The 14,857-nt window shown below is 32.9% G+C and overlaps 1 protein-coding gene across 1 annotated transcript in view; it reads right to left on the reverse strand.

Moving 5' to 3' along the window:
• Positions 1-14,857, reverse strand: part of UNC13C (unc-13 homolog C) — a 386,872-nt gene that overhangs the window by 86,024 nt on the left and 285,991 nt on the right. Inside the window, exons 18-19 of the mRNA XM_074236225.1 lie at positions 10,520-10,608; positions 1,115-1,264 (exon numbers count right to left, since the gene is read on the reverse strand). Coding sequence (XP_074092326.1) covers positions 1,115-1,264; positions 10,520-10,608 — 239 coding nt within the window. The remainder of the gene's footprint in view (positions 1-1,114; positions 1,265-10,519; positions 10,609-14,857) is intronic.

Consider the following 14,857-nt stretch of genomic DNA (forward strand, 5'->3'; position numbering starts at 1 on the left):
ACTTGATTCCAGAAAGCAGAACTAGGAGAAGTGGGTGGAATTTACCAACAGACATAGTGAAAGCACCAGGGTAATCTATCTTCTTAGAACCAGTTACCTCCAGATCTGCTGACTTCACTCAGGCCTAATTCAAGCTAGTCCATTGTTTCAGGCTAGTGGAAGGCATGAAACACTTGCAGATACAATGATTAATTCAGATGGATGTTACTCCCCTCCTCTTTATTCCTCAGGGTCACTGGCTCAAAAGTAAATCCTACAGAGCAGTAGGAATTTTGCTAAGCCTCCACAGCATCACCCTCTAACAGCTTGGGTCTCAGTTATCAAGGAAGGGATACCAAGGCAATCATTCAAATTCTAGTCTCTTGGTCCTTGTTTTCTTAAAAAGAAAGCAGATTCTTTAAAATTGTATTATATAAAAACATTATTTAATAAAAAAAACTGATCAACTGACTACTTACTAGACTACATTCTCCTACTTCCTTCCATGCATTTCAAAGGCCATCTTCCCTGCTTAAAATATCTTCCTCTTCACACCTTTTCCTTTTTTAAAATCCTTCTATGACTTAGATCAAACTAAGATGTCACCTCCTCAATGAAAACTTTTTTGATTACACTAGGTGAAGGGAATCTTTCCTGACTCATATATATTTCTTAGAACTTTGTGCCTGGAACTTCTTTGCCCTTATCACATTCTACTTTGCGACATAATTATGTGAGTATGCATCTTAAAAACCTTATTAGATTCTTTGAAGGCTAGCACTGTTTTTCTTTTTCTTTCTAATTAAATCTTTGTATCATCATTTCTTAGTATAGTTCTGCATCAGAGGATGCATTTAATAAATTCTTGATAAATTATAAAAGTAAACAAAATTCATAGAGACTAAATTCAGAAAAACAAACTGGATAGAACAATGAAAAGAAAATTAATTTCAATTCAATTCAAACACTTATTAAGCCCCTAATACATGAAGGTCATTGCACCTGTTACAGAGCTAGATAAAAAGATTAAATTTGCAAATTCTTTGACTTAATGAGTTGATGGTCTGGTTTCATGATAAATAGAGGCAAAATTAAGTGATTCCCAGGGGAGTAGTTAAATACTTGAAGTACTTACGTTTTATCCAAGAAGTCCATAAGTGGTCTTAGTACAATTTCTGCATCCATAGCTGCATTGTTCTTATTGGAGGTGGTATTTCCATTTCCTTTCATCTGATTCAATTCTAAACTCATCTGTTTCACACACTCTTCAATTATGAGCTGGAAGCTAAACATATGCACAACACACCCCCAAAAAAGGAATTTTGGAGTGAAATTTGACTATGTTCCATTTCCTCTGTCAAATATCTTAAACAGTTTGTTAGGGTTGGGGAAAGGGTCAGGTCAAGTTTCATTATTTTAAGGTGTTCCATATACATGGAGATATATGAAAATAAACAATACTTAATCTTTAGGCATGCTCATGAGACATGGGTGTGTAATTCCAACACAAACTACACTTTTAACTCTTTATGCTCTCTTCCTGTTCAAATTAGGTTTGCATATTTTATCATCTTGAATTCAAATACCTTGAAGGCTGACATCATTTGTCATTTTTTTCTTTGTATGCCTAGGATACAATGTCTTGCACAAAGTACATGTTTAATAAATGATTGCTGAATGAATGAATTAAAAGGGCATTTATTAACATTTTATTAAAGCACTGTGCTAAGTACTAGGCATATTTTTGTGTGTGTATACACATATATTATAAACACACATATTTGCATATATGCGTATATATGTGTTGGTATATATGTATAAGATAGCTCCTGTTCCCTATTCAATTGGGAAGATAACATATATGGTAGATTTCAGTAGCAAGTCAAATAGAAAGATTGTTAGGATGTAGGGTGTAGTGGCAAAGCAAATGCCAACGCTTCTTTTTCAATGCCTCCTTTTAATCATTTTCACTGATTCAATCTTTTCTTATAAGTTTTTTGTAGTAAGTCAATGGGGTTAAGTGACTTGCCCAAGGTCACACAGTGAGGTAATTATTATATGTCTGAGACTGGATTTGAACTCAGGTTCTCCTGACTCTAGGGCCAGTGCTCTATCCACTGCACTACCTAGCTGCTCCTCACTGATTCAATCTTAATACTTTCTGATGTTAAACCATTTGACAGAGCCAAGGTCAATGATGGCCAAATTTTTTTGGGGGGGAGTATCTTTAGTAGCTGTGTTTAAAGGCACATTATTGAATGACATTGAATGCTGGAGTCCAACTGACTTTGGACTGTGCCTATATATGTATATAATATACATATTATATTGCCTTTGCCTGTGCCTGATTCAATTCTGAAACTTTCCTTTTCCGAAGATAGTTGTCCATTTAACCTCCCTTTCTTTTCCAGGGATTTTCCAGAGATTCCAGGGATTTCATTTTTTCCAATTACATACAAAAATAGTTTTCAGCACTCATCTTTTTTGTAAGCTTTTGAGTTCCACATTTTTCTACCACCTAGTAATCTGATATAGGTTGTTTATGTACAATCATGTTTAATGATTTTCCATAACCATGTTTAACATATTTTCATACTTTTCCAGGAATTGACAAGAGTGCTGAAAAGCTGATTTCAATCTACTGGAATACCACCAATGCAAGGATTCCATTATTTTCTTTGATTGTGAGACTAAATATATTAGAAGAAGAAAAGAAACTAGTAGTGATGAGAAAAGAAATAGGGTGCAAAATATTCATCCCACTGAAAGGTATTAAGAAAATAGGGGAGGGGCGGCTAGGTGGCACAGTGGATAAAGCACCCTGGCCTTGGAGTCAGGAGTACCTGGGTTCAAATCCGGTCTCAGACACTTAGTAATTACTTAGCTGTGTGGCCTTGGGCAAGCCACTTAAACCCATTTGCCTTGCAAAAACCTAAAAAAAAAAAAAAGAAAAGAAAATAGGGGGAATTAATCACATTCAAAATAGGGAGCAAAGATATCTCCTCATCCCAGGCTCAATCTCTTTTTCCCCACCATTCATTTTTCTGGTTAATAGTAATAACAAAAAGTAAATAATACTAAATAGATTCATTAGATTGCTATTTTTAAGCAAGATAATCATTATTTTAATGATTCTCTCAAATGATCACTGTCATTAATATCTCAAAGCAATGAATAATAGAAACATTAACATTCCTTTTTAATTTCAAAGTTTAAGCAGATCATAGGATTAAAATGGAGGGGAATTGAGTAATTAACTAGTTCAACTCTCCATTTTAACAAATAAAGAAATTGAACCCAGATAAATTTATTGTGTTTTCCAGGCATCCATAACCTCAGACTTTCAATTCAAAGTTCATTTCAACATATCACACTATTCAACAAAAGCTTATATTTCTATAAGAATATAACTCTTTGTCATGTTATTGTAAGTCAATCTTTATTTTAAATTCTCTTGATTTTTGATGCCTAAATGAACAATGTCTAATGGTTTTTGAAGAAATAAATCTAAATAAGGGCTAATATATATATTTAGTTAGTCTACTCTTCAGTCTTTAAAGACAACCAGTTATTTTAGCTATTATTTTTAATTTATATCAGTTTTGTATAATATACATTGTTAATACATAAATAAAATTATATGTCATAATTATGTAAATAATATTATTTAACATGGTTATTATTCTATCCCTATGGGTAGCCAAGTCATTGTGAAGGGTAGAAGGAAAGCTGGCTACATTTTTGCTGTTATGAAAGAGAAATCCTCTTCCCTCTTTCCCCTGAGTAGTATTATTTTCACTTAACAGAAGTAAAAAGTCATTCTGCAGATGGAATAACCTCAAGGACCAATGCTGTAGTCCATATCCTGGAATAATTGATCTGTTTTACTATGGTAGCTAAGATTCTGGGTATTATCAACAAGGATAATGAAAGTATAACTGAACATTTCATTCTACTCTGGGAATAAATAATGGTGAATCCTCATTTGGGATATATTTGCAGCTCTGATTAAAGGACTTTTTTTTTTCTTCTTCCCAATGATTTTTCAATTAAAGGAGGTGCTTACTTGAAATAAGTAAAATACTACCAAGCAATCTTGAAATTTATGAGTTCTGAAGGAACCAAAAAAAAAATCACATAAAAGTTCCTAGGAAACTTATTTAATTGCTTTATTTATTCAGAATTCCATCAGGTTAACTTTTCCGTTTTTTTTTTTTTTTGGTTGTTGTTGTTTTGCAAGCAAGCAGGGTTAAGTGGCTTGCCCAAGGCCACACAGCTAGGTAATTATTGTGTCTGAGGTCACATTTGAACTCAGGTATTCCTGACTCCAGGGCCAGTGCTCTATCCACTGGCCACCTAGCTGGTTCTGAGGCTAACTTTTGTTACAAAGGGCACATTTAGTAGAAACATAAAATAACCACCCTTAGGAATTGTAGATAGTTGTTTGTATAGCTTCCTGAGAGACAGTTCTTGGGTCTGAGATCTCAAGTTAAAGTGCTGTGTTTGTGGATAAAAAATCTGTGCCTATCTAAAATATGCCTTGAATTCTCTAGATACAACTATTAAAATAACAAATGACAGAATTTTTGAATCTTAAGATTTAAAACACAAAGCAAATTGGTCTTCATGCAATTATATAATTAATTTCTTCAATTAAACAGCCAAATTGGTTAATTTGAAACCCATAACTAATAAAGACTTTGGGGCTTACATGATTCAAGTGGATATCAGAGCATGAATTAATCATTTGGCTGAATAAGTCTTGTGTCCCTTCTTTAGTATAGAAAGAGCCATAGTGATGGGTTTTCCAAGCATGAATTTCTCTGCAAGTTTTGAGTACCACAGTTTTGACTAGAAATAGATAGTAAGTGATTTATTTCTTTTTTTTATCATCATAAACCTAGATTAGCATTATTCTAGCTAATTTCAAACAAATCACTAAATAAAAGGCATATATCTATAAATATCTATATCTAACAATTGAAGGATCTCAGTTTTATAAAATCACTCTCCATTATTACATAACAGTTATGTTGGAGGATTATTATTTTTCATATTAAAAACCTGCTTGATGTCCAGTTGTTTCCAAAGTACATTTCATATTTGAGGTTTTGTAACTTGAAAACTCCCTTTTAAAAAGAAGAAATCAGAGCGTGAGGAGTCAATTTAGGTACAATATACTACAATCTGAAAAGGAGATCTTTCCATTATTATGTGTTGGGTAAATGATAAAAATGAGCCCCAAATTAGGCCCAGAATTAAATGGGAGGCAGGGAGCATTCTGAATTCCTTTTGGGAATTATAAAATATTTTTATTGACTCCAATATTCACTCACAAAGGTCTGTCATTGTAATATTGTATCATATTTTTATTTAGTTAGCTAAGCATTTCCCCAATTTTGTCTTTAAAATTATAGTAGATATTTAATGTTATTAGTAGATATCTAGTAGTAAATATATAGTAGAACTTTAATGTTATTTCTTCCAAATTACATGTTGAAACAATTTTAACATTCTTTTTTTAAAATTTAGAATTTCAAATTTTCTTCCTTCCCTCCTCACATTGAGAAGGCAAGAATTTGATATAGGTTATATATGTGTAGTATATACAACCTATATCCACATAAGTAATTCTATAAAAGAAAGCAAAGAAAAAACCCACAAAAATGGTCAAGGAAAAGATATTATTGAATTGCATTTTGGCTCTACCAGTACTTTCTCTGGAGATGGATAACACCTTCATATTCCCTAAAGAATTGCCTTGGACTACTCTATTGCTGAGAATAGCTAAATTATTCATAGGAGATCATCATGAAATACTGTTTAAGTTAATAATATTCTTCTGATTCTGGTCATTTCCCTTTCCATCATTTCATAGTAGTCTTTCCATGTTTTTCTGAGAGCATCCTACTCATCATTTCTTTAAAGACAATAGTATTCCTTTGTAATCAGGTTGTTCAGCAATTAACTCCTCAATTTCCAATTCTTTGCCAACACTAAAAGAGCTGCCATAAATATTTTTATACACTTAGATCTTTTCTTTTTTATCTCTTTGAGGTATAGACCTAATATCCTTGGTCAAAGAATACAGATGGTTTCACAGCCCCTCGCGAATATTTCCTAACAGCTCTCCAGAATGGTTGAATCAGTAAACAATTTCATCAATAGTACATTAGTGTTTTAACTTTCCCACATCCCCTTCATTTGTCATTTTCCTTTTTCTATAATAGAAACCTAACTGACGCTTGTGAGGCAGTATCTCAGAGTTGTTTTAATTTGTGTTTCTCTCATCAATAATGATTTAGAACATTTATGACTATAGGAATGTTTTATATTTTATCTAAAATTGTTCATATCCTTTGACCATTTTTATCTATTGAGGAATGGTACTTATTTTTGTTAGTTTGACTCAATTTTCCATCTGTTTGCGAAAGTAATCTTCATCAGAGAAACGCATTGGAAATTCCTTTTTCATAGTAATGACTACTAATTATGTATTTCCCTCCATCCTGTCCCCCCGACCCTCCCCCATCCACTTAACACTTTCTTCTTTTACCTTGTCCTTTCTCAAAAGCATTTTGCTTCTGATTTTTACATCCCCAAAACTGCCCTCTCTTCTCTCAGTCCTGCTATCTGTATCTTGTTCCTTTCCTGCTTACTGTATGTTTGGAAATATTTTTATACCCAAATGAGTGTTTATTATTCCTTCTTTGAGTCAATTCTAATGAGAGTAAGATTCATGTGCTCCCCTCTGCACTTTTATGTCAGATAATCTATCCCATTCTACCTCTTCCTTTACCCTTCTTCCGGTACATTCTTCTTTCTCATTCCTTAATTTTATTTTTTTTTAGAAAATGATGCCAACACATTTAGCTTACTCCTTTCCTTTCTGTCTATAAATACATTCCTTCTAGATGGATTAATGACAAAGTTTTTAGGAGTTATGTCATTTTCTCATGCAGGAACATAAGCATTTTAACCTTGCCAAATCCCTTATGATTTTCCTTTCCTGTTTACATTTTTAATGCTTCTTTTGAATCTTGTACTTCAAAGTCAGATTTTCTCTTCATCTTTGGTCTTTTTTTTTCAGGAATTTTTGAAAGTTCTCTATTCCAATAAATATTCACTTTTTCCCTGAAGGATTATAATCAGTCTGCTGAGTAAGCGATCCTTGGTTGTAATCCTAGCTCTTTTGCCCTCCAGAATATCACATGTCAAACCCACCAAATCTTTAATTCAAAAGCTGCTAAATCTTGTGCTATCCTAATTGTCATTCCCTGGTATTTGAATTACTTCTTTTTGATTGCTTTATAATATGTTCTTCTTGACTTGATAAATCTGGAATTTAACTATTATATTGCTGGGAGTTTTTGTTTTAGAATCTCTTTCAAGAAGAAATTTGTAGAGTCTTCTCAATTCTAGTTTACCTATTTGTTCTAGAATATCAGAAAGTTTTCCTTGATAATTTCTTGAAAGATGATGTCTAGGGTCTTTTTTGATCATGACTTTCAGCTAGTCCAATAATTTTTATTTTTATTTTTTTGCTAGACAATGGGGTTAAGTGGCTTGCCCAAAGCCACACAGGTAATTATTAATTGTCTGAGGCCAGATTTGTACTCAGGTCCTCCTAATTCCAGAGCCAGTGCTCTATCTACTGTGCCGCCTACCAACCCCAATCCAATAATTCTGAAATTATCTTTCCTGAACCAATTTTCCAGGTCAGTTGTTTTTCAAGAGATATTTCATATTTTCTTTTCTTTTTTCAATTTGTTGATTTTTTTTAGGGTTTTTTTTTTGGCAAGGCAATGAGGTTAAGGGACTTACCCAAGGTCATACACATAGGTAATTATTAAGTGTCTGAGGCTGGATTTGAACTCAGGTCCTCTAGACTCCAAGACTAGTGCTCTATCCACTGAGCCACCTAGCTGCCCCTTGATTGTTTCCTGATGTCTCATAAAGTTGTTAGTTGCCACTTCCTCAATTCTGACTTTTAAGAAATTATTTTCTTCAGTGAGCTTTTGTACCATTTGGCCAATTCTACTTTTGAAGAAGTTCTTCTTCATGAATTTTTCTATGTCTTTTTCCATTTGGCCAATCCTGCTTTTTAAGGCATTCTTCTTTTCATTGGATTTTTGTATCACTTTTATTATTTGACCTACTTTGTTTTTTATTTATTTATTTTTCCTATTCTGTTAAGGTTTTAATTTCTTTGGTATTTTTTTGACTCTTCTGTCAAACTACTGATCCTTTTCTCATAATTTTCTTGTATCTAGGTTTCTTCTACCTCTTACTTGATTTATAAAATCATTTTTGAGCTCTTCCTTAACCAAGATCAATTCATATTTTTCCTTGAGGCTTTGAATGCAGGAATTTTTGTCTTCTTCTGAGGGTGTGCTACAGTTAGAAGTTTTTTCTGTAATTTGGTCATTTTCCAGCCTTTTTCTTGAATTTTAACTTTATGCTAAAGTGGGATTTAGTGAAGAAGGTACTGTTTTCATAGGTAATTCTGGGGAATTCTGTGTTTTTAGTTCTTTCAAATCTGTAGGATCTAGGGAGAGGTATGTTTTAATTAATTCCCTACATGAGGCACTTGTTTATTAGTGACCATAACCATTCTTTTCAATCCCAGAACTGTGTCCAGGGTACTTGTTCCCCTCTGGCCACAAGCTCTGCTGTGAAAGTATTTCTCTTTGATTGGTGACTGAGACTTAGGACTCTGACCCAATTCCAAGTATAAGCAAAGAAACAGAGTCCTGCCTCTGGTGCCAGCTAAGGGACCCCTGTAAGTCTTCTGACCCATTGGATCCCATTACCATCTGCGATCTGAGAGACCTGGAAACTGCCACTGTTGCATTGCATTCAGTTGCCACCCAAGGCCTTCTCCTGTTTGTCTGGGGTTGGGGTTGTGTTGGACTGTGCTCCTCTCTAACCCAGATGTGACAGACATTTCCTGCTGTATTTTTTAAGTTGTTTTAGGCTAGAAATTTTTTTCATTCTGTCTTTTTGTGAGTTCTGTCACTCAAGAATTTGTTTAGAATCATTATTTAAAAGTATTTGCTCAGAAGTTCCTACCTCTACCTTTTTGGTTCCAACCAAGCTCCATTTTTAAAAAAAGAAATATTCTTATGGTGTTGTTATATAATGTTGACATCGTTATATGATGATAACAGAGAGTAAATTGGGAGGGAATAGCAACATATATAAATATAGAACTTTAAGAGAGACCTGGAGAAAAGGCTTTAATTTTTTTTTATTAAGGCAATGAGGTTAAGTGACTACTCCAAGGTCACATAGCTAGGTAATTATTAAGTGTCTGAGGTCACATTTGAACTCAGGTCCTCCTGACTCCCCACCTGGTGCTCTATCCACTGTTCCACATAGCTGGCCCCCACAAAAAGGCTGTCAACATGGAAATGTATGATTGGAAAAGAGTCTTTGAGTTCTTCATATCTGAAGAAAGTGAGAATGGCCCCAAGTATGTTATTATACTCCCATTAGCTCATTTGTTGGAAGCCAAGGGCTTCCAATAGGAGTAAGCATGAGATTCATTGTTGTTTCACCCAAACCAATGAGATCAGAGATCCATTTGAGTATCTGAATAATGAATCTACAAGTAGACTAATCACTTCAGTTCCTAAAACCACAACAGTCTCTCAAGATCAAGTCTAATTTCCCTTCACCTAAAAGTAAGTAATATGTTATTGTAGCTTTTGGCTATTGTTTTCTTTTGGGGGGGGGACTAAAGAGATGAAGATGACTGTAGATTTGTGCTTTCATTAGTATAGTGAGCTCATAGCATAGAAACTGTCCATGAATTCTAGATCTGTAATCCATCCATAATTTGTAGTCTCGAAAAGCCATAAGACAGTGATTTGTTCTTGGTTCCATAGGAAGCATGAGTCTAAGGTAGAGGCCAGATCCTCTGGTCCTCAAGACTGGTCCTTCAACAAATTATGTTGCCTCAAGACTGAAGGCTAGAGGCTGATGAATATGCAGATTACAAAAATCTAGAAAGATTTATATAAACTGATGCTGAATGAATTGAGCAGAACCAGAAGAACTTTGTTCACAATAACAGCACTATTGTGTGATGATTAACTATGATGAACTTAGTTCTTGTTCTTGTCAACAAAACAATGAACAAAACAATTCTAAAATACTTATAATGGAAAATGCCATCCACATTTAGAGTAAGAACAATGGAGTCTGGATGCATTTCAAAGCAATCTATTTTCCTTTTTTTAAAACTTGTTTTTTTTTTGTTTTTTCTTTCCTGTATTTTTTCCACTTTTTTTCTGATTCTTCTTTTATAGTATGACTAATATAAAACTATGTGTAACATGACTGTAAATGTATAACTTCTATTAGATTATTTGTTAGCATTATTTTAAGGCGGGGGGAAAAGAGTGAGAAGGTGACAACTTTACAAAATTGAATGTTGAAAATTATCTTTACATATTATTAAAAAATAAATTAACAAAATAAAATAAAAATTTAAAAATATGAACTGTTTTAGGTTCTTATTAATCAAGCTGATTACCTTTCACCGTAGGTTACGCTGAGTTCATCTAGGACCCCATTGAGTTTTACCTGAAGTTCTTTGAGAACACCACTAGCTTCAGGATCTAGCTGCAGAGACCAGAAATAATATTAATTGAGGTTTCAGGTTAATATGGTTACATTTGTTTTGCAAGCACTGTGATTATTTTAAAATAAACTACATATAATATGACTCACTTTTTTTTGGAAAACTAATATGGAAACATCACCCAGATAAGGAAATTATAAAACAAACCATGAGGGTCCTTATATATGAAAAGATGATTTAAAATCCATCACATGCAAAAAAAATAGCAGATTTCTCAATCTAAAGAGCAAAGCCTTTGCATGCTGCTGCAATGTGATTCAAGGCATGTGATATACTACCTTGTAGGCTATAGTTGGCCTCTAAGCTAGAAAACCGAGAAAATGACATACTAGATAAATGTGTGCATCATAATATATAATAGGATTCTCAACAATGATCTCAGTAAATAGGGCCTCTAGGTACTAATGGGGACAATTTTTAAAGCACAATTTTTAAAGGCTGATTCCATTTACAATTCAGTTCTTTGATTTAAAAAAAATTACTTTTATTAAAGATTAGCATGTTTCCTATATGAAGGAGTTTTCATATTGTTCTAAAAATGGAATAAAAAGTAAACAAATGAAACCAAAGGAACCAAACTCTCCAAATGTTTCTGCAGGCTGTGATGGGATTGGCCTCCACTGGGTCTCACTTTCTGAATGACACTAGGTCACTCAGAAGTGGATTCTTACCTACATCAAGTTCAGCAACTTGACCTCCCTTGGGAAAAAAAGCTCCTGGAACTGATTCTGGCAGCACTTGTTTCTGCATAGAAAAGGAGCTCATAGCAGAGGTCAGAATTGCCTTCAATAGGATAAGGAGAATTCTGCACAACACAGCATGTTTCCTCTACCCACAATCTTTTCATAGAAAAAAAATCTATTTTTTACTTGAGATGAAATGCATTTTTCCCATTTTCTTCAACTTTTAACATTTTGATCAAATATCTGACATGATATTACCATGAAATGACTTCTGAAAGGGGCATAATTTTTTTAACTTCTGTATATCTAGAAGGCCATGACATTCCATGGATAGATTATAGAGGCACTGAAGAATGAATTAAGTTATTTAAATTCTGAAAGTCAATAATTTGTTAGTTAATAATAGGAGCCCCAATCAAACCATTTTGGGGGCTATAATACAATGCTTATAGAAATAAATGGAAATTATTTTAGAAAAATGAAACTTGTATATCAATGATTCTTTTTTTCTGGAAAATAGTATTTGGAAAATACTTAAACTTGGTATCATTAAATAATAAAGTAAAAATGCTACTTTGAATTTGAGTTGACATGTAAGGATATGCATACATGAAAATTTATTACATTTAAACTACTTCCATCTCTTTCTTATTTTGGATAAATACTTAAATTTCTATAACCTAGCAATAAGTATTTTATAACCTTGTAATTCTTAACACATCTACAGGTTTTTCATCTTCATTGTCTTATTTGATTTTCAAAAATCCTAGGCAAGAAGCATATTCTTCCTATTTTACCAATGAGAAAACAGAAACAAAAAATTTACTTCATAAAAGAAACAAAGGGAAAGAAAGTATTATTGTTTATCAGTCTTATAGTTGGAAAGAACCTTATTGAGCACCTTTCTTGATCCTTCCTTTCCCTGCAAAAGAAAGCCGAAGACCAGAACAAGAAAATCACTTTTCCAAGATCAAGAATCTACGTTTTTCATAGCTTATTTTTCTTCTGATAAATCCAGAACAAAAACTTTTAGTGTAGAGGTATTTATTGCTCTTGAATTATACAATATGAAAAGTCTTAAAATATATTAATAATCAAAATTTGCTGAAACATCAAGGACATTATTTTGATATTGCTTATTATGGTCCAGACTTTAAAACCAAACTCCTTAATGCTTTAATAGAATGTATAGAAAAAAAATACTTTAAGGAACTTCTTAAATACATCAAAGGGAGCAAAATATGCTTTGCTAAATACTTTGTAAAACTAGTGATATGAATTTTTATTCTATTTGCTACTCATTGTTGGTAGATAATAAGTAATCTCAAACAATGAAGAAATTATTAAAATGTCACTCACAAAAATTAATAGAATGGAGCATTCATTTACTTGACATATGGTAGATGATTTTGATATTTCATTGTATTTATAGGATTATAAAAATTTGGCTGGAAACTGAAAATTTAAATTGGTTTCTGATGGGCTCAATCCTTAGATTCCTTATTTATCCAATTAGTCAAGTAGATAAGACAACATTGATTTTTGTTTAGAGTGGTTGATTTCTATAGCTTTATTTGTTTATTTATTTATTTTTTTTTACAAGGCAAATGGAGTTAAGTGGCTTGCCCAAGGCCACAGAGCTAGGTAATTATTAAGTGTCTGAGGCCTGATTTGAACTCAGGGACTCCTGACTCCAGGGTCAGTGTTCTATCCACTGAGTTACCTAGCCGCCCCTGATTTCTATACCCTTAAAATAGCTAATCTGAATTGATTGAATTTCCTTTTTTTTCCTTTTTTTTTAAGATGTGATTACCATTTCATTGTCTGATAGCTTTCTCCTGCTGATTGATGTTCACCAGTATAGGTGGAGTTGTGGAGAGGGAAGGGAGTGATAATTCCCCTGTTCTCTATGCCATAACTAGACTACTAAGGATTAGCAGTTAGAGCTAAAAACAATTAAAAACACAAAGACTGACATTCATAGATATGATCACTATAGACTTAAATTACTTCTACCAAGTCAAAATGAAGATGCTTCCTCTCCTCTCTTCCACTTAATCCTTTTAGACTAGATCATTTATGATCTTTTTCCTCCTTTCAATTCTCTTGATTTCAGTTTATAAAAACACAATGGGATAGAAAGAAAGGGACTGCAAGAGATGCCTACATGTCTCTATATAGCTTAGGGACCTGAGGATTTGATCCTAGAAATAACCTAATTGATCATTTAATCCAAGATCCTCATTTGTAGATGAAGAAACTGCAAGCCAAAGAGCTGAAGTGAGAATTTCTTAGTCATTTGGATTATAGACCTATAATGATTCTGATAAAGTTCATTAAAAATGTTTCATTTTCTGTCTTTTAAAATAATTGTATTATTGATTTTTATTTATTTCATGTACACTGAGATAGTATCACATTATAGATTTTAAAGTAATATAAACTTTTTGATATAGTATTATATAAGAGATAGGTAGCACAGTGGCTTCAATGCTGGACCTGAAGTAGGGAAGACCCGAGTTCAAATAAGCCTAAAATATTAGCTGTGTGACCCTGGGCAAGTCACTTAACTTCTTTTTACCTTAATCCACTTGAAAAGACATGTCAAACCACTCCAGTATCTTTACCAAGAAAAACTCATAGACAATTTGGTCCATAAAATCACAAAGAGTTGGCCATGACTTAATAACCAAACAAGAACAAATACTTATAGTACTTGTTTAAAAAACTATTTTGTAATATTTTGAATATTTTTAGCATAAATTTGTTATTTAAATTCTTTACAAAATGATGTTGATTTAGACTTAGTGGTTTTGTTTACTTTCAAGAGAGAACGTATTTCTAAGCAGGTAAATTCATTTTATTGTAAAACAACTTTATTTTAACTATATACTTATATTCTTAGTTACTGTTGCATATGTTTGTCTGATCATAAACATGTCTTAAGAACTGGCAAATTTATTTTAAGTATAGTTTAGGTGTCACTAACTTGCAGAAAGGAGAATAGCAATATATTTTGCCCATTTAATTATAATATATTATCTCTAGATAATCATTTCTTACCTTTGTCAGTGACATTAGATCACAGAATGTTAAAGCTAGAAAGGACTTCAAAAATTACCTAACCTCATTTTCTAGGTTAGTGAGACTTAGGGGGTAAAATGATTTGCCAAAGACACATCTGCCCAATTCCTACTTAAGTCTACATATATTTAGAGTGCCTTCTCCACTACTATCAATTTTGAATTATGGATATTATTAATAATAACAATGAAAACAACAACAATAACAATATCAACAATAATTAATAACAATGACAAAAGCTAGCATTTACAGTGCTTTAAAGTATGCAAAGCGCTTTTCCTATGTTATCTTGTGAGGCATGTGCTATTATTATCCTGATTTTACAGGTAAAGGAACTGAGGTTTAGAGAGATCAAAGGACTTAAGCAGGATCATGGGCAAATAGCATTAGAAGTCAGATTTTCCTGACTCCAAGTCCATTCTGTACACTGCTCCTCCTAGCCCCTTCTCTCTTTTTTTTTTTT

Source organism: Macrotis lagotis, chromosome 4 (genome assembly GCF_037893015.1).
Source record: "Macrotis lagotis isolate mMagLag1 chromosome 4, bilby.v1.9.chrom.fasta, whole genome shotgun sequence".
NCBI classification, from domain to species: domain Eukaryota; kingdom Metazoa; phylum Chordata; class Mammalia; order Peramelemorphia; family Peramelidae; genus Macrotis; species Macrotis lagotis.